The following is a 21,392-nucleotide window of genomic DNA, read 5'->3' as shown; positions in this document are numbered from 1 at the left end:
CAAGATCACCACTCTGACTCCGTCCACTCAGTCGATGGTTGCTGCGCTTGCTCCTGCCTTCCTTTAATGTGCTCTTGCTAATCAATCACAAACCTCGATTGGTCACTGGTCAAAGCTCTTTTCACTCTACAGACTCACTACTGCCTTTTGTACTCAGGCAGTGGATCTGATTGAAGTCCCCTCTTCTCAAAAGTTCCAATGTCCAGACTGGCTGCTGATCTTTTTGCCTCCACAATCTCTGCAGCCACTTCTTTCAGAACCCTGGGGTCTACACCATCTGGTTCAGATGACCTACTGACCTTCAGATCTTTCAGTTTCCCAGGAACCTTCTCCCTAGTAACGGTAACTTTAGCCACTGGGAACTCCAGCTACAACCTTGGGAACTCCAAGTACAAAACATAAAATATTACCATTTGTCAAGCCTTTCACTGCTGGGAATATTCTTTAGAGCCTTAACATCAAACTAAGACTGAATAACATTCTTCAAGATAAGAAACATACCTGAACCTTTTAAATCTAAATCATCTACTGATCCAGAGCAGACAAAGTGATATTCTCAATTAGTTTATCTATTTAAAAAGTATTACACAGTGAACAGAAACAAACTAAAGTGACCCTAGGCCTTGAAGCCCATTTATATTATAGCAGAGAATCAATAGTTTAATTTGGAAGTAATTTGGATGCTTGACAAAGATCAAGTATATGCCAGAAATACACAAAGAGCTGTTCTGATACTCGGCTTTCTACAAAATCATTCTCTAAAAAATGTGAACATTAATGAGGAAACTGACTTTGTAGATTCGATTGTTATTCTATCAAGGCACATTTGATCCTGCTGTATAACAGATAATCAAGAAATCAAAGTGTTGCTGAAAAACTCACCTGTTGATCCTATAGACCATGTGACATTTAAATTGAAGTTGTTGGATGCATTGATAGACAAGTCAAGGTCTTTGTTCATCTGCACAAAAAATACAAATTGAGTCGTAAATTCATTAATATGCAAAAGTTAGAGTAATATAAAGAAAGATGAAGGCTTGGAGATATATATGTAGTACTTGTTATCAAACATGCAGGGTTTTCCCAAGTGCTTAACATCTAATAAGGTACTTTTGAAGTGTAAACACTGTGATAGTGCAGGAAATATGGAAATCAACTTATAAATAGTGGCGCCTAACAGCGACTTAATGGCATCTAATGGCAACTCCTTTGCTTGCATTTTTGAAAATAATTCTATTTCCATCTTTAATATCTCTATTTTTCTCTTTCATGATTCTTTTGAAGACCATTTGATCTGGAGTTACACACTGACTATGATTCTCTGTAGGGAAGGGGCCTGCTCTCGGGGTTTCACAGCTGGCTGTTATTCGGCATGCCAAGGGCTCAGCCTTGGAGGACCGAGATGTCTTGGCTCTGGAGACGGGCGGATCAAAGGTTGGTGTCAGAGCAGGAGATCACTGTGTCATTGGGGGAGTCGGAAGATGTGTGTCTGTGTGCCCAGAGACCCAAGATCTTTGGGCACGGAGCTCGGAAAAAGCGATGCAACGGGCTTTTAACAACATAAACCAGAGAGTTGTTTGCTATATCTCCCCTCTCGCTGTGATAATGGAGACATCTCTTTCTCCTTTATCAGAGAGAGAGAAGGTCTGTGGTATGACGAATACAGGGTGAACAAGTAGTCTTTGGGGTGACTGCAAGTCTGTGACTTTGCTGTTGATTTGATCATGCTTGAGTGCTCGATGGCGGGTGCCGATGTTTTTATTTTACCAGTGGGGGGAGGATTGTTGCTTGCTGCCGCTTATGCAGAGGAGGGAGGGGAGCTGGGAGGGACTTTGGGGTTCTAACATTTAAATGTCATTCATTTTTGGGGCACTCCTCTGTTTTCGTGGATGGTTGCGAAGAAAAAGCATTTCAGGATGTATATTGTATACATTTCTCTGACATTAAGTGTACCTTTGAAACCTTTGAAAATAGTCTGGTCCCAAGACAGAACTGTGTATAATGCCATATGATCTGCCTCGGTCATGATTAGTAGAGACCAGCACACAAAGAATCAAAGGCTCTATCTCATCCACTTAAGTAAGCAGACAGGACATTGTTTTATTTTCCTTCATATAAATGATGTAACTTCAACACTACCTTAGTACCCCAGTAGATTTTTTGTGCCCACTTTTCTGTAGTGGGGCTAGAACTCTTTTTCAAGCTCAGAGGCAAAAGTGCTATCAAATAAGACCATAAGATAGAATAAATACAATGAATAAATAGTCAGAAAGGGGGAAGAAAATACAATAAATAAATACAATAAATAAATACAATAAATAAATACAATAAATATAATGAATACAATAAATACAATGAATAAATAGTCAGAAAGGGGGAAGAAAATGAATTATTATGAGCATTATATGAATGCAATAGATGTGCATTCAAGGTCATGATACACAGATGCAAATTGCATAAGATGTATTTGAGTATTTTGTTGTTCTGTACAAAAGGTTGGATAATGTCAATGGTTAGCTTCTCATTCATAGCTGCAGTGCTCATATACTGCATAATGGAATTCTGAAACTAGCTCTCAATGTGATTAAGCAACCATGTGTCCAGTATTATTGACATTACAGTTAGGGGCTTAACAAGTTAGCTAATTACCAGGTACCACGTGCAAGGGCAATTTATTTTTTATTGAGATACAGCACAGAATAGGCTATCGATTCTTGAAAGATCATTGCTAATGCCTCCACAATGTCTCCACCTACTTGCTTCAAAACCTGAGGGCACATTCCATCAGGTCCAGGAGATTTATCCACCCTCAGACCATTAAGCTTCCTGAGTACCATCTTAGTTGTAATTTTCACTGCGCATACTTCACTTCCCTGACACTCTTGAACGTCCGGTTTACTGCTTCCACTGTGAAGACTGATGCAAAATACACATTCAGTTCCTCTGCTATCTCTATGTCTCTGATTACAATATCTCCAGCGTCATTTTCTGTTGGTCCTATATCTACCTTCAACTCTCTGTTACCCTTTATATACTTAAAAAAGCATTTAATGTCGTTTTTGATATTATTCACCAGCCTCCTTTCATTATTCACTTTTTCCTTCCTAATGACCTTCTTAGTTTCCTTCTGCAAGTTTTTAAAAACTTCCCAATCCTCTATCTCCCCACTAGCTCTGGCTTCCTTGTATGCCTTCTCTTTTGCTTTTACTTTTACTCTGGCTTCATTTTAGCTGCTTCATGAGCAACAATGCCATTAATTTTAAAGAGATCACTGAAAGCAAATCTATAAGGTTACTTTTTTAAATTAATGTTTCAATTAATATTTTAAATTAAGAATATAAGTTACACAAATCTAAATTATTTTTAAAATTAATTTTCCTTTTTGTCTAACTGTCCCTGATTACTATTTTTGAATGAAAGGTCATCAAATTGAAATATCAAATGTTTCTCTCTCCAGACACTTAACAGCTGGCCTGTTGCATATTTCTAGCATTTTGTTTTATTTGAATTTCTGCAGTTCTCTAAATATGCATTAACCTAATGCCTAAAGATGTTTTCTTCAAAATTAGACTGTTGGTTTTAAAGATATGCTGTTTCACTTTATTCATAGAATTACACCGTACACTTTACTTGACAGCATCCCATCTATCAACAGAGCATAAGCACCTTCAGAGAACGTTTATTTGTGTGGGGAAGATCTGAGGCCAGCAGTACCTCAGTCAAATAGAAATGCAAAATAAAACATGAAGCTTTTTTTACGAAAGTAGCCAAAGATGCCCAATCAAATATCAACTTCCAAAATCAATAGAGAAAAAAATTGTAGATGTTGAAACTCTAAACCAAAAATACAACACGTCAGAAACACTCAGTAAGCCATGCATCATCTCTGCAGAAATAAATAAAGTTACTATTTCAAGGCACTATGGTAAAAAAAAAACAAGCAAACATGTTGTGGAAGACAGAGGAAAATATCATAGTTCAGCACAGACTAGATGGGCCAAATTGCCTGTTTGTCCCTCTATTCATTGAAACCCATTGTTCAGTCTGTTCTTATCTTTCAAATCATATTCTGTCTGATCTTGTTTCTGCTTATTCTCAACTTTCTGCCATTTCCATTTATTTCTGAAATACCCCAAGCCCACAGCAACTTTATTTCTAGGTTTGAACTAGTCAATCTGCACCGTCCAATCCTTTTAGACTTGTACATCACTAAAGCATGACCTGAGTTGTCTTCCACCACCACTGTCCCTCAACTGACTGAACTCAACTACTTCAATTCCTCTCAATTGTACCCATACCATCTAAGTCAGAGCTTTGACTATGATAACGTAAATGTGTCTAAGATTTGGCTGTCGTTAAACGTTTCTGATTTTATGCAGTTCCTCTTCTAAGTATTATAACAGAGTACTGATTGATATCTATTATAAACCTTCAGACTCCCTTATCTTGATGAAACCTCTTCTCCCCTGCGAGGGACTTCACTCTCATCTTCTGCATACTCCATCTCTGACGACTGAATTCTCCACTCCAGTGCCTGGGAGATGTTTTCAAATTTCCTAACAATTGCCTTCCTTCTACCAAGATTTTCAGGGCTCTCAACCGTATCTTCCCTAATTGCCTCTTCTCTAAGCAGGATAAAAGGAGGCTTCCCCTTATCCCTATCCTCCTGTTGAAAAGCCTCCACATTCTGTAAACTACTTTCATAATTTCAGTCACCTTTTATGATCTACAAACTCATTTTCAAGGACTCACTAGAACTCACATTCTCAGTATTACTTTTATTTGCACAATTTCAATTATTTTTGCATATTGCCCATTGGGGATGGTCAGTCTTTCTTATGAATAGTTATTTTTTGTAAAATTCTATTATATTTCTATTTTTTCCCATAAACACAATTAGACAATGAATCCCAAGGAAGTATATGGTAACATAAATATACTTGGCTAATAAATTTACTTTGCACTTTTATTGAGATTCCACGATGAAAAGCAAGTTACCCTCCCCTATTGATATTCGGTTCTTCCTGCAACTATCTGGAGCATACTCACACAAATCACTTCTCTCAGAATCTGGCAGTGCAATCATGGGAAATGCAATACCCACCCGTTCAGCTTATCCCTTCTCAGATTACAGGACACAAACATATTCAGCAATAACAATTCCACTGCAATTCTTCAATGTAATCTATTGCACTCAGTGCTCACAGAGGGCCTCCTCTACCCTGGAGAACCCAATGCAGCTCTGGTAACAGCTTTGCAGAGCAATGCGATTCAGTCCACAAAGGTGATCTGGGCCTTGTTTGTTTATCTATTATCACAGGAATGTGTTGTAAAATTTGTAAACTAAGCAGCAGCAGTGTAATGGAATACATAATATAGAAGAAGGAGGGAAAATAATAAATAAATAAATAATCAATTACAGTATACGTATATTGAATAGATAGAAAATTGTATTAAAAAAACAAAATATATATTGAAAAGTGAGGTAGCATTCAAGGGTTGAATGACCATTTAGGAATCGAATGGCAGAGGGGAAGAAACTGTTCCTGAATCGCTGAGTGTGTGCTTTCAGGTTTCTGTATCTCCAACCTGATGGCAACAGTGAGAAAAGGCCATGCCCTGGGTGCTGAAGATCCTAATAATAGGCACTGCCTTTCTGAGACACCGTTCCCTGAAGATGCCCTGGGTACTTTGTAGGCTAGTACTCAAGATGCAACTGACTAAATTTACGATGCACTGCAGCATCTTTCGGTCCTGTGCAGTAGCCTCTACCCCCCCCCGCCCCCCCATACCAAACAGTGATACAGCCTGTCAGAATGCTCTCAATGGTACATCTATAGAAGTTTTACAGTGTATTCATTGACATACCAAATCTCTTCAAACTCCTAATGAAGTATAGTCTCTGTATAGCCTTCTTTATAACTGCATCGATATGTTGGGACCAGGTTAGAGATCAGGTCAGAGATCTTGACAAGCAAGAACTTGAAGCTGCTCACTCTCTCCACTTCTGATCCCTCTAAGAGGACTGGTATTTGTTCCTTCTCTTGCCCTTCCTAAAGTCCACAATCAGCTCTTTTGTCTTACTTATGTTGAGTACCAGGTTGCTGCTGTGACACCAGTCCACTAGTTGGCATACCTTGCTCCCCTACGCCCTCTTGTCACCATCTGACATTCTACCAAAAACGATTGTATCATCAGCAAATTTACAGACTGCATTTGATCTGTGCCTAGCCACAAAGTCATGGGTATAGAGAGAGTAGAGCAGTGGGCTGAGCACACACCCCTGAGGTGCATCAGTTTTGATCTTCAGCGAGGAGTAGACGTTATCAGCAATCTGGTCTTCCGTTTAGGAATGTGAGGACCCAATTGCAGAGGGAGGTATAGAGGCCCAGGTTCTGTAACTTCTCAATCAGGACTATGGGAATGATGGTGTTAAATGGTGAACTATAGTTGATGAACAGCATCCTGACATAGGTGTTTGTGTTGTCCAGGTGGTCTAAAGCCACGTGAAGAGCCACTGAGATTGCATCTGCCGTTGACCTATTGTGGTGACAGGCAAATTGCAATGAGTCCAGGTCCTCACTGAGGCAGGAGTTCAGTCTAGTCATGACCAACCTCTCAAAGCATTTCATCACCGTAGATGTGAGTGCCACCAGGCAATAGTGATCAAGGCAGCCCACATTATTCTTCTTAGGCACTGGTATAATTGTTGCCTTTCTGAAGCAAGTGAGAACTTCTGCCCATAGCAGTGAGAGGCTGAAAGTGTCCGTGAATACTCCCGCTAGTTGGTTGGCACAGGTTTTCAGAGCCTTACCAGGTACTCCATCGGGACCTTCTGCCTTGTGAAGGTTCACCCTCTTCAAAGGCAGCCTCTGACACCGAGATCACAGTGTCATCAGGTGTAGCAGGGATCTTCATCACTGTAGTTGTATTCTCCCTTTTAAAAGGGGCATAGAAGGCTTTGAGATCATCTGGTAGTGAAAATTGTTGCCATTCATGCTTTGTAGGAAGCAATGTCTTGCAAACACTGCCAGAGTTGCCGTACATCCAACGTCGCCTCCAAACTTTTTCATATTTGTTTCTTTGCCCTTGAAATAGCCCTCTGTAAATCATAGCTGGTTTTCTGGTACAGGTCTGGATTGCCAGACTTGAATGTCACAGATCTAGCCTTCAGCAGATGATGTACCTTCTGGTTCATCCACGGCTTTCGGTTTGGGAATGTACAGTAAGACTCTGTAGGCACACACTCATCCACACAGGTTTTAATAAGGTTAGTAACAAGTGCAACATACTCATCCAGGTTCAAAGATGAATCCCTGAATACAGTCCAGTCCACCGATTCAAAGCAGTCCTGTAGGGGCTTCTGTGCTTCCCTTGTCCATACCTTCTTGGTCCTCACTGCTGGTGCTGCAGTCTTCAGTCTCTGCCTATACTCAGGCAAGTGATCAGACTTCCTGAAGTGAGGGCGTGGAATAGCATTGCATTTGTGGTTTCTAAATGATAATAAACTGAATCTGAATCTGAGAATGAGGTGGAGGATAAATGTGTGGCTGAGGGATTGGACCAGGGGTCAGGGATTCAGATTTCTGTATCATTGGGACCTCTTTTGGGGCAGGTGGGGTACAAAAAGGATGGGTTGCACTTGAATCCCAGGGGGACCAATATCCTGGTGGGGAGGTTTGCTAAGGCAACTGGAGAGAGTTTAAACTAGAATTGTTGAGGGCTGGCAACCGAACTGAAGAGACTGAGAAAGAGAAGGTTAGCTCACAAATAGAGAAAGCTTGAAGACAGTGCAAGAGGGAGGATAGGCAGGTGATAGAGAAGGGACGCTCTCAGACCAAAGGTTTGAGATATGTTTATTTTAACGCAAGGAGTGTTGTGAACAAAGCAGATGAGCTTAGAGCGTAGATGAGTAGTTGGAGATATGAAGTGGTGGCCATTACAGAGACTTGGATGTCTCAGGGACATGAATGGTTACTTCAAGTGCCAAGTTTTAGATGTTTCAGAAAGGACAGGGAGGGAGGCAAAAGAGGTGGGGGCATGGCACTGTTGATCAGAGATAGTGTCACGGCTGCAGAAAAGGTGGACACCATGGAGGGATAGTCTACGGAGTCTCTGTGGGTGGAGGTTAGGTACAAGGGGTCAATAACTTTACCGGGTGTTTTTTAAAGGCCACCCAATAGTAACAGGGATATCGAGGAGCAGATAGGGAAACAGATCTTTGAAAGGTGTAATACTAACAGATTTTAATTTTCCAAATCTCAATTGGCATCTCCCTAGAGCAAAGGGTTTCGATGGGGTGGAGTTTGTTAGGTGTGTTCAGGAAGGTTTCTTGACGCAATATGCAGATAAGCCTACAAGAGGAGAGACTGCACTTGATTTGGTATTGGGAAATGAACCTGGTCAGGTGTCAGATCTCTCAGTAGGAGAGCATTTTGGAGATAGTGATCAGAATTCTATCTCCTTTACAATAGCACTGGAGAGAGATAAATACAGAGAAGTTAGAAAAGTGTTTAATTGGAGTAAGGGGAATTATGAGGCTATCAGGCAGGAAATTGGAAGCTTAAATTGGGAACAGAGGTTCTCAGGGAAAAGAACGGAAGAAATATGGAAAGTATTCAGGGGATATTTGTGTAGAGTTCTGCATAGATATGTTCCAATGAGACAGGGAAGTTATAGTAGGGTACAGGAACCATGGTGTATAAAGGCTGTAATAAATTTAGTCAAGAAGAAAAGAAAAGCTTACAAAAGGTTCAGAGAGCTAGGTAATGTTAGAGATCTAGAAGATTATAAAGCTAATAGGGAGGAGCTTGACAAGGAAATTAGGAGAGCCAGAGGGGCCATGAGAATGTCTTGGTGGACAGGATTAAGGAAAACCCCAAGGCATTCTACAAGTATGTGAAGAGCAAGCGGATAAGACATGAAAGAATAGGACCTATCAAGTGTGACAGTGGGAAACTGTATATGGAACTGGAGGAAATAGCAGAGGTTCTTAATTAATACTTTACTTCCATATACACTATGGAAAAGGATCTTGGTGACTGTAGTGATGACTTGCAGCAGATTGAAAAGCTTGAGTATGTAGATATTAAGAAAGAGGATGTGCTGGAGCTTTTGGAAAGCATCAAGTTGGATAAGTCACTGGGACCCGATGAGATGTACTGTGGGAGGCGAATGAAGAGATTGCTGAGCCTCTGGCATGATCTTTGCATCATCAATGGGGATGGGAGAGTTTCCAAAGGTTTGGAGGGTAGCGGATATAGTTCCTTTATTCAAGAAAGGAAGTAGAAATAGCCCAGGAAATTATCAACCAGTGAGTCTTACTTCAATGGTTGGTAAGCTGATGGAGAAGATCCTGAGAGGCAGGATTAATGAACATTTGGATAGGTATAATATGATTAGGAATAGTTAGCATGGCTTTGTCAAGGGCAGGTCATGCCTTACGAGCCTGATTCAATTTTTTGAGGATATGACTAAACATATTGATGAAGGTAGAGCAGTAGATGTAGTGTATGTAGATTTCAGCAAGGCATTTGATAAGGTACCCCATCGAAGGCTTATTGAGAAAGTAAGGAGGCATGGGATCCAAGGGGACATTGCTTTGTGGATTCAGAACTGGCTTGCCCACAGAAGGCGAAGAGTGGTTGTAGATGGGTCATATTCTGCATTGAGGTCGGTCACCAGTGGTGTGCCTCACGGATCTGTTCTGGGACTCTTACTCTTTCTTCTTCCAATATTTTTATTGAATTTCATATACACAAATACAGAGTTCATGAGGATACTTACTATAAATCAAAATAAGATAGCACAAAATGCACTATATATATAAAAATGTATCACAGTGATACAATCACAGTATCCCATATTGATGATCAATTAAATAAAATAAACTGAATGATGAAATACATTAGTATGGTGAAATATATTATATAAAAAATCTATACCCCCTACCAAGACAAAGCTGGTTGGAGAAAGGAAAACAAGAGAAAAATAAGAGAGTACTTTACCATATAGCATTTTCTAATGATAGCCCAGATCTATATTATAATAACAATTCAAAGATTTTTAAAACATGACATAACATCACATAACCATTGAGCATGTGTGTGTGGGGGGGGGGGAAGGCAATCTCCTTCCACTTAAGCAAGATCACCCTCTAAGCCATAAGAGAACTAAAAGCCAGTACCCACGAATGAGAAGGCTCCAAAATTACAGTTCTTTCCTCAACAATACCAAATGAGGCAGTTAAAGGATTGGGCTTAAAACTAACTTTAAAACGTACAGAAAATGTTTGGAATTCTTCTTTCCAATATTTTTCCAGGCTCGAACATGACCAAAACATATGAATTAATGAAGCCTCTCCATAATTACATCTGTTGCAGTAATGAGATATATCTGTAATATAGCGAGAGAGCTATGTACTACTTTAAATTGTAGGAGTGAATCACGAGCACACAATGATGAGGAAATAGCCATTTTGAAAATAACCCTCCAGGTCTCATCAGGTAATAAAGTCTGTAAGTCTTTTTCCCAATCTTTCTTAATTTTATCTCAAGGAGCCGTTCTCAATCCCAATAACAGACCATAAATATAAGATATTGAGCCATTTTCAAAAGATTTCAAATTAAAAATTACATCTATTATGTTCTTATCTGGGCTAGTAGGAAATATATGTAATTTAGATCTTCAAAAATCTCTAATCTGTAGATATCGAAAAAAGTGGGTATTAGATAGGTTATATTTCACTGAGGGCTGCTCAAGAGAAGAGAGATTCCCTCCAACGAACAGATCTTGAAATTGTTTAATGCCTAATCTATCCCATTCTCTAAAAAACAGATTGGTCATATATGGTTTAAAAAATTTTAGAAAAAATAGGACTGGAAAGAGAAAATCTCACTAAACCAAAATGTTTTCTAGCCAGATCCTCAAGGTATGTTTAACCACCAAACTGTCAGTTAATTTATTTACAGGTAAAGGAAGAGAGGATCCAAGAAGAGAAATAATAGAAAATTTCGTAACAGAATTGGCTTCCAAAAAGACCCATAGTGGACAATCCTCACAATTAATATAACCAGAACGTAAGATTTCGTATTTTAATTGCCCAATAATAAAACCTAAAGTTGGGTAAAGCAAAACCACCATTCTTTTTGCTTTTTTGAAGGTGGGCTTTATTTAATTGAGGTTTTCTGTTCTTCCATATGTAGGAAGAAAGAATCGAATCTAGAGAATCAAAAAAAGACTTAGGAATGAAAACAGGTACGGCATGAAAGAGGTATATAAATTTAGGTAAAATATTCATTTTAATAGAATTAATTTGACCAATCAATGATAAAGAGAGCGGCGACCAATTAGAAAGTATCTTTTTCACATAATTCATTAAGGTTAAAAAAAAGACTTTGAATAAATCTTTGTAGTTCTGAGTGATTGTTATGCCCAAACATATAAATTGTTTTCTTACAATTTTAAAAGGAAGGTTAATATCAGTTGGTATCAAATTACTTAAAGGAAACAATTCAGTCTTATGTAAATTCAATTTATATCCTGAAAACTGACTAAAATTAGTCAGTAAACAAAACAGAGAGGACAAAGAAGTTGTAACATTAGATATAAAAAGCAATAGGTCATCAGCATAAAGCGAGACTTTATGAATAATACCTTTCCTTAAAATACCGGTGATATCTTTAGACTCTCGAAAGGCCATTGCTGCTAAAGGTTCTAGCACCATATCAAAAAGCAAAGGACTCAACTGACATCCACGTTGAAGTTTAATTGGTTTAGAAGTCTGAAAATGAGTAAGGACCCGAGCAGAAGGGAGTTAAATAAAGTAATTTAATCCAATGAATAAAATTGGGCCCAAAATTAAATTTTTCTAAGGATATAAAAAGGTCATTCTATTCTACTCATTCAAAAGCCTTCTCCACATCTCAAGAAATCACACATTCCGATATTTCCTTGGATGGAGAATGCATAACATTTAACACTCGCAGTATATTAAAATAGGAATATCAATTTTTAATAAATCCTGTCTGATCATCAGATCTTACAAAAGGCATAATATATGCAAGTCTATGGGCCAGAACTTTAGATAGGATCTTAGCATCAATATTGAATAAAGAGATTGGTCTATATGAATAGCATTCAGTGGGATTTTTACACTTTTTAAGAATTAGCGAAATGGAAGCTTCATAAAAAGACTGTGGCTACCTACTCACCTTGAAAGAATTAGTAAGGGTAGAACATAAATAAGGCATAAGCAATGAGAAGAAAGCCTTATAAAATTCTCCAGAGAAACCGTCAGGTCCTGGAGACTTCCCCGAATGCAATGGATGCATAACCTCAGTGATTTCCTCCTGAGAAATAGGTCAATCCAACTGCTTTCGATTATCAACTGAAAGTCCATGAATATTTAATTGATCTAAAAAATTGTTCATTGTAGTATTATCTTTAATAAAATTAGAACTATACAATTTAGGATAAAATTCTCTAAAAGTGTCATTTAATTCAAAATGGTCAGTTGTCATGTCGCCATTAGTTTTGCAAATTTCTTTAATTTGCCGTTTAGCTATAAAGGTCTTCAATTAATTAGCCAAGAGTTTACCATTTTTCCCCATGTATATAAAATTGGCTCCTATCTTTTAAAAATTGGCTTTCAATTGGGTATGTTAAAAGAAAATCATATTCAGTTTTAATTTCAACACATCGTTTGTATAGTTCAGTGTCTGGTGTCAAAGCATATTTCTGGTCTAACTGTTTTAATTGATTAACTAAATCAGTTCTCCCGTTATTAGTTTTTTCTTAATATATGCAGTATAAGAGATAATTTGTCCTCTGATATATGCCTTAAAAGCATCCCGAATGATAATACTGGAGGTCTCTTCCAATGCATTTTCTTTAAAAAAAAGAGTAATTTGATTCTTCATAAATTTTAGAAAGTCCTTGTCAGATAATAAAGTTGAATTAAAATGCTATGATCTGTTCATATGAGTGAAACCTGGAAGATTTAAAGATAAAAGTACAGGAAAGTGGTCAGATATAGGTATTTCTTTATATTCAATGGATCAAACTAATGGAATCAATTGACTACCAATAAAAAAAATAATAAATCCTAATATAGGAATGATAGACATGAAAAAAGAATGAATACTCCCTTTCTGCTGGATGAAGAAAACGCCAGACATCAACAATATCACATTTCCTTAGAAAGGATTGAATAAATAAAGCTGATTTATTAGGCGTGGCTAATTTAAAAGAAGAATTATCTAATACTGGGTCTAGACAACAACGAAAATCTCCTCCCATCACTAAAGAATAAAAACTCAAATCTGGCAAGAAAGAAAAGAAATGCTCAAAAAATCCTTGGTCATACACATTGGGAGTGTACATATTAGCAAATACAATTAACTTATTATCTAATTTCCCTGACACTATAACAAAACGCTCATTAGGGTCAGAGACAACTTTATGTTGAACAAAAGAAATTGTATTATCTATAAAAACTGAGACCCCACGAGATTTTGCTCTGAATGAAGAATGAAATTGTAAACTCCTCCATCGATTAACTTTTTGATATACGCAAAGACCTTATTCTGTTTTACAGGATGATTTAACCCTTTCACATTCAAACTAGTAAATTAATATTTTGTTCCATTTTAAATTGTAATTAACAGAAGAGTTAAAAGATCTGAGCATAAATTATTAGATCCAAGAGACAGACAATGAAATAAGGTACTCAAGCAGAAAATTTGGATGTTAGCCCAACCCAGCTTCCAGAAAAAAAGAGACCCCACCCCCTCCACCTCCCAAAGCCAGGAAAACCTGCTAGAGGATAGCCGGCAAGCTAACTCTACAAATAACCCTCCCCAAGGAATCCTGCTGGCAAAACTCCAAAACTTTGAATGTTGTTTTGTTCCTACCCAGACAAAACAAAAAAAAACTTAGATCAAAAATCTAAAATATAAGAGGATTCATTTTCACGATTTCAAAACAAATATATAAACGAAAACCTTACAGGAAAAAATAAAATACAGGTGTCTCCCATTTTTCAAACGTTCGTTTTATGACACCTCGCTGTTTCGAAAGACCTACATTAGTCACCTGTTTTCACTAACAGAAGGTGTTTCCACTGTTACAAAAAAAGGCAGCGCACCAAAGAGGCAGCACGCAAGAAAAGGCAGCGTGCGCCCCGAGCAGCCAAGCTCCTTACCCGGAACTGCATTCTAGCTGGCATTGCTTAAACACGTGCCTGTGAGCATCTGTGCTTTGTGTCAATTTATTTTGTGCATCCGTTAGCAAGATGAGTTCTAAGGTATCGGAAAAGCCTAAAAGAGCAAGTAAGAATGTTACACTTAGTGTAAAACTAGACATAATTAAGCATTTTGATCGTGGTGAACGAAGTAAGGACATAGTGAGTTTGGCTAAGGGTTTGTGGAAGATGACAAAGATGATGTGTGCTGAACTATGTGCCTGTCTGGACACGCCCCCTGCTGACTGCTCCTGTGGCTCCTCCCACAGGCCCCTGTATAAAGGCGATCTGAGGCCTGACGCTCGGCCTCAGTCTCCAGGACATAGTATGGTGGACACTCACTCCTGGTTCCTTCTTCCAGTCAATAAAAGCCGATATCTCGCCTTACGTCTCAGTGTGAGTTATTGATGGTGCATCATGATGTTAAAGAGGTTTTGGCATCCCATGACAAAGAACTGACAGATGAAGAGCTGATGAAGAGAAAACAATAACAATTGAAACCGAATGCAGAGGCGAACAGCCTGAAAGTGAAGTCGTCCAAGTACGGAACGTGAAGCAATTGCGTGAGATTTTTGCTGCAATTTATAACGCTGCAATGATTGCAGAAAAGTATGACTTTAGTTTTGAAAGGGTACGTAGGTTTAAGCCATATTTGCAGGATAGTTTGAGTGCTTACAAAGAACTGTATGACAGAAAAATGCAAGAGGCTAAGCAGTCAAGCATACTGTCATTTTTCAAGCCTTCCACATCAGCCATAGCAGACGACAAACCTCGACCTTCGACATTGAGGCAGGCAGACATAAAAGAAGGTGACCTGCCTGCCCTGATGGAAACAGACGATGATGAGATGACACCCCAGTGTCCTCTACCTCCCACCACCCCAACCTCCAATGACTCAGCCTAACACACCATCATCAGTGTGCTCACTGTCCCCAATTCCAGTAAATGAAACTGCACTGTACATACATTATTTCTGCATTATATAGGCTGTGTATTTTTATATGTTATTTGGTATGATTTGGCAGCTTCATAGCTTAAAGGTTACTGGAAAGAGTGCTTCTGCCAAGAGCACTTGTGCCATGTGTTTCTGCCAAGAGTGCTTGCGTCGAGTGTTTTTGCCGCGAGTGCTGCTGAGAGCATTTGTGCCCAGTCTTTCTGCCGAGAGCGCTTGTGTGAGATTTTGGCTGCTGTGGACAGTGCCGCAATAACTGCAGAAAAGTATTCCTACTTTATATAGGCTGTGTGTGTATTTATCAGATCATTCCTGCTTTTACTATATGTTACTGTTATTCTAGGTTTTATGTGTTATTTGGCATGATTTAATAGGTTATTTTTTAGGTCTGTGAACGCTCACAGATTTTTCCCATATAAATAAATGGTAACTGCTTCTTCACTTTACAACATTCCGGCTTTCGAACCATTTCATAGGAACGGTCTATCGTCAAACAGCTGGAAAAACCTGCAGTAAGAAATATCAAAGAAGATATCAAAAAACAAGATATATAAATGGTCAAAATGTAAGACTATTAAAACCTTATTCTGTCCAACATTTAAAAGATAGTTTCTCTTGTAAGATGTATAACGCAATTAATTTTCTATCTCCAGAAACTTCTGAGCGTGTTCGACCGAACCCAGCCATTTCTGCTCGCCATTTTTCAAAATGATTCTGAGAGGTACAGGGAAATAAGGCGAAAGCTTAAACCCTTTCTTATAAAACAACAACATGACCTCTTTGTACTTGGCACGTTCAGCCATAACCTCCGGTGCATAATCTTCCACGAGTCTAATTTTCTTCCCATTGAAATCAATCATTCCGACTCGATGGGTATGTGAGATTAAAAGCTCCTCAGTGTGAAATTCATGAAAACATAAAATGACCGACCTGGGACGTTCTCCTGCCTTGGGTTTCGGGAATAGTGATCAATGGGCGTGGTCCAACTTAGGCACGGATGGCAATAAATCTGGGAATAGCTGCTTCAAAACGCTTGCAAAGAACTTCATGGGGCGGTCATCTTTAATTGATTCTTCAAGACCAAAAATATGTATATTGTTCCTTCTGCATCTGCTTTCCAGGCTGATAATCTTCTTTGTTAATTTTTCATTAGATAGTGATAATTTTTTGCAGGTCTTATTCTTATCTTCTAAGTCCGCTTCCAATAACAACAAAGCTTCTTTATTCTCCTTAATTCGCTTTTCATGTCCGTTTAAAATTTGTTGAATAGCGTCTAACTTGACATTAAGATGTTGAAATTCCTCAGAGAGTTCTGTTCCTTGCTTTTTAAGGAAATCTCCAATTGATTCCAAAGCAGTTGGACAGTCTTCTTTTTCTTTTGCAGCAGCTTTCAATTTTCTCAGACATATTAGAGCAATATTAAGATTTATAATAAGGTTTCAAAAAACTGGTAGGAAATAAAGAGATAAGTACGGTAGGAGTGATTTTTAAAAGATGTTACCCCATCGATTGCTATCAGGGCTCTCCGGACCTTTACTTTTCATGATTTTTATAAATGACCTGGATGAGGAAGTGGAGGGATGGGTTAGTAAGTTTGCTGATGACACATAGGTTGGGGGTATTGTCGATAATGTGGAGGGCTGTCAGAGATTACAGTGGGACATTGATAGATTGCAAAACTGGGCTGAGAAGTGGCAGATGGAGTTCAACCCAGATAAGTGTGAAGTGGGTCATTTTGGTAGGTCAAATATGATGGCAGAATATAGTATTAATGGTTAGACTCTGGGAGCGTGGAGGATCAGAGGAATCTTGGGGTCCGAGTCCATGGGACACTCAAAGCAGCTGTGCAGGTTGACTCTGTGGTTAAGAAGGCATACGGTGTATTGGCCTTCATCAATCGTGGAATTGAATTTAGCAGCCAAGAGGAAATATTGCAGCTATATAGGACCTTGGTCAGACCGCACTTGGAGTACTGTGCTCAGTTCTGGTCACCTCACTACTGGAAGGATGTGGAAACCATAGAAAGGATGCAGAGGAGATTTACAAGGATGTTGCCTGGATTGGGGAACATGCCTTATGAGAATAGGTTGAGTGAACTCAGCCTTTTCTCCTTGGAGCAATGGAGGATGAGGGGTGACCTGATAGAGGTGTATAAGATGATGAGAGGCATTAATTGTGTGGATAAGAGGCTTTTCCCCAGGGTTGAAATGGTTGCTACAAAAAGACATAGGCTTAAGGTGCTGGGGAGTAGGTACAGAGGAGATGTCAGGGGTAAGTTTTTACTCAAAGAGTGGTGAGTGCGTGGAATGGGCTGCCGGCAATGGTGGTGGAGGTGGATATGATAGGGTCTTTTAAGAGGCTTTTGGATAGGTACATGGAGCTTAGAAAAATAGAGGGCTATGGGTAAGCCTCATAATTTCTAAGGTTGGGACATGGTCAGCACAACTTTGTGGGCCGAAGGGTTTGTATTGTGCTGTAGGTTTTCTATGTTTCTATGTTAAATTCAAGCTTATTGTCGTACAACCATACACATGTATACTGCCAAATGAAACAATGCTTCTTCTACTAACGTGCACAACCCGGGACATATAACACACACACAGTACAAAGCAGTGCTATCACAAATACTTTACTTTGTCACCAAACAATTGATTCTAGAGCGTACAATCATCACAGCGATATTTCATTCTGCGCTTCGCGCTCTCTGAAGTACAAATCAAAGTGAATATAATAAAAATCTAAATTATAAATCATAATTAGAAATAGAAAAGGGAAAGTAAGGTAGTGCAAGTCAGGTCCGGATATTTGGAAGGCACGGCCCAGATCCGGGTCAGAATCCGTTCAGCAGTCTTATCACAGTTGGAAAGAAGCTGTTCCCAAATCTGGCCGAACAAATCTTCAAGCTCCTGAACCTTCTCCCGGAGGGAAGAGGGACAAAAAGTGTGTTGGCTGGGTGGGTCCTGTCCTTGATTATCCTGGCAGCACTGCTCCGACAGTGTGTGGTGTAAAGTGAGTTAACATATAATAAAATATATTCCTAAAGATAGACATTTGGTATAAGTGCATTTATGATACAAGTTAAAAAGCAAACTGTAGATGGCTACTGCCACGTCATACTGTACATGATGAGACCTGGCCTGTGGCAGGGAGTTCAGTAGTCTCACAGCCTGAGGGGAAGAAGCTTCTTTTTCTATCCTAACAGTCCTTGCCCTAATGTTACAGCACCTCCTGCCTGATAGTAGGCCGTCAAAGAGATTATCGAATAGATGAGAGGGAAGCTTATATAATGCTAAGGGCCCTGTGTACACAATACTCCTGATAAATATCTCAGATAGGTGAAAGAAGTACACTGATGATCTTCTCAGCAGTCTTTGCAATCCTTTGTAGGGATATCCTTTCAGCCGTCTTGTAAATCTCACACAAGATAATAATGCAGCTGATCAGGACACTCTCAATGGTGCTCCTGCTAAAAACAAAATGGTTAGAACTGGGGGGGTGGGGAGAAAGACACTGTTTTGCTTTCTTGACAAAAAAGGGAATATTGAAGGACTATGTGAGATCGTCCATTATGTGCACTCCCAAAAACTTCGTGCTCCTAACTCTGTCTTCAAGGAGCCATTTATGTGATTTAGGAGCGGTCAGCCTGAATCTTCCTAAAGTCCTGAATCATTTCTTTAGTCTTGTACACGTCAAGACTCAAATTGCTGTGTTTGCACCTTTCTACAAGCTGCATAACCTCCTCTCTCTACAATGTCTTGTCATTGTTGTTGAAGAGACCAACCACTGTTATGTCATCAGCAAACTTGATGATTCAGTTTGAACTGTTCTATGTTCTTACTGGATCTAGTAGTGCAGTCATGGATCAGCAACATAAACAGCAATGGGCTGAGCATGCAGCCTGGGAGGCAACAGTGCTCAGCATGATGGAGCTAGAGATGTTGCTGCCAACACAAACTGACTGTGGTCTTTCTGTCAAGAAGTTCAAGGTCCAGTTAAAAAGAGAGGTGTTGGGACCCAACAAGGACAGGTTCTGAGGGATGTTGTATTAAACAGAGCAGTGAAGTTGTTAAACTGCATCTTGGCATATGAGGCACCATTTTCCAGGTGGATCAGGACAGAGTAGATGGCAGAGGCTATGGCATTGTTAGAAGATCAGTTTCATCAATAAGTGAACAGGAAAGGGTCCAATGTAGCATGAAGATGGGATTGAGCGGACCCATAACCAGCCACTCGAAGCTCTTCATTATTGTTGAGTTCAGTGCCACTGGACATAATCATTAAAGCAGGTTACCACAGCCCTCTTTAGACACCAGCATAATGATGGTTGCCTTGAAGCTTGAGGGGACAGTGGACTGTCCCAGAGAGATGTTGAAGATGTCTGATAGAACCTCTGATAACTGGGATCGCAGACCCTCAAAACATGAGCAAGTATGTTATCAGGCCCCGCAGTTTACATGGGTTGATTCTGTTTACAGTCTTCCTTACATCAGCTATGGCCAGACAGAGTGCCTGCAACTCAGGAGGTGGCAGCAGGGGGGAGGGGGGGCATTCCTCGTCAGCACGTCATTCCATGCACAAACCATGCATAAGAGACATTCAGCCTATCAGGAAATGTTGTTGATGCACAAGGTGGACATTCCTAGTTTCCCAACTTGAATAGGTAGAAGCACACTTTGTGATGAAGATCCTGGGATTCTACAACAAGCTATTAATATATTGACTGAGCAAAATCTTGACAAATAAAGTTCTAATCTGGGGAGGTGGAAGGCCATCTATTTCTCAGTAACAGGAATCAAGACTGATTTTCAAAATTGTGATGGATTACAAATGAGTGCAGTTCACAAACAGCCATGTTCTACGGCTTCATTCACAATAATGAGCAAGTAGTTAAGTTAGCAAATGATATATTGGCTTTTATTGAGAAGGGGTACAGACAGCATGCAGAGTACTGGTGAGCACGTACATGGAATATTGTGCATGGTTTTCGTTATTTTATTATTCATTTATTGAGATACAGTGCAGAGTACCCCTTTGAACTGCGCCACCCAGTAACCCCCAATTTAACCCTCGTCCAATCACGGGACAATTTACAAAGACCAATTAACCTACTACTGGAGTGTCTTTGAATTGCAGGAGGAAAATGGAGCACCTAGAGTAAACCCATGCGGTCATGGTGAGAATGTAAAAACATCTTACAGGCAGTAGCAGAAATTGAATCTGATTCACTGGTACTATAAAGTATTATGCTAACCACTATGCTACCGTGCCCTTACATAAAAAATATAGAAGCACTGGAAGCAATCCAATGGAAATTTGTGGGATGAGAAGGCTGTCTCCTTGTTAGTTTGGGTCTGTATTCCTTGGAGTTTACAGCAATGAAGCATGAGCTTGCATAGAGAAAGCAGGTACAGGGTTCTGAGTTGGATGATCAGCCATGATCATACTGAATGGCGGTGCAGGCTCAAAGGGCCGAATGGCCTACTCCTGCACCTATTTTCTATGTTTCTATGTTTTTAATGTGGTCTGACAGGATAGATTTTGACGTTTTCACTAATGGAAGAGTCACAGACAAGGCAGCATAAATACAAAGGATATAGCTCACTTAAAACTGAGGTGCAGACAACTTTTTAATTGAGATACAGCACAGAACGGGCCTTTCCTGCCCTTTGAGCCATGCAACCCAGCAATCCCTAACTTTACTCTAAACTAATGTACAATGACCAGTTAACCTACTAACCAATATGTCTTTGGACTGCAGGAAGAAACCAGAGCACCTGAAGGAAACCCATACAGGCACAGGGAAAACATACCAACTCCTTACGGCCAACGGCAGAAATGAACCCGAATCGCTGGTACTTTCTTCTCAAAGGTTAGCAAATCTCTAGAATTTTCTACCCAGGATGCTGGAGGCCAGATCATTAGTTATACTAAAGATGAAGAAAGGAAAAAAATTACTGAAAGATTCTGCAATTCAGGCTTATAGGGAATTGGCACAGAGAAAAAAAGTTGAAACCAGCATAAATAAGCAATAATCTCTTTGAATGATGGGGCAGGCTTGCTGGCCCTAGTGATCTTCTCCTGTTGCACCTGAAATATCAGCACTGTTTCACTCTCCACAAATGCCCCTGATTTACATTCCTTATCAAAATTTTGTTCCTCTATCAAACACAATTATCTGAGTTGTTTTGAGGCAGGTAA

The 21,392-nt window shown here is 39.4% G+C and overlaps 1 protein-coding gene across 1 annotated transcript in view; it reads right to left on the bottom strand.

Moving 5' to 3' along the window:
* atrnl1b (attractin-like 1b) overlaps positions 1-21,392 on the bottom strand; it is a 1,024,737-nt gene that overhangs the window by 547,599 nt on the left and 455,746 nt on the right. Inside the window, exon 23 of the mRNA XM_059947922.1 lies at positions 883-961. Within this exon, the coding sequence (XP_059803905.1) occupies positions 883-961 (79 nt within the window). The remainder of the gene's footprint in view (positions 1-882; positions 962-21,392) is intronic.

This window comes from Hypanus sabinus, chromosome 22 (genome assembly GCF_030144855.1).
Source record: "Hypanus sabinus isolate sHypSab1 chromosome 22, sHypSab1.hap1, whole genome shotgun sequence".
NCBI lineage: Eukaryota > Metazoa > Chordata > Chondrichthyes > Myliobatiformes > Dasyatidae > Hypanus > Hypanus sabinus.
The sequence above is the reverse complement of the archived record's forward strand: the minus strand, read 5'-3'. Positions and strand labels throughout refer to the sequence as shown.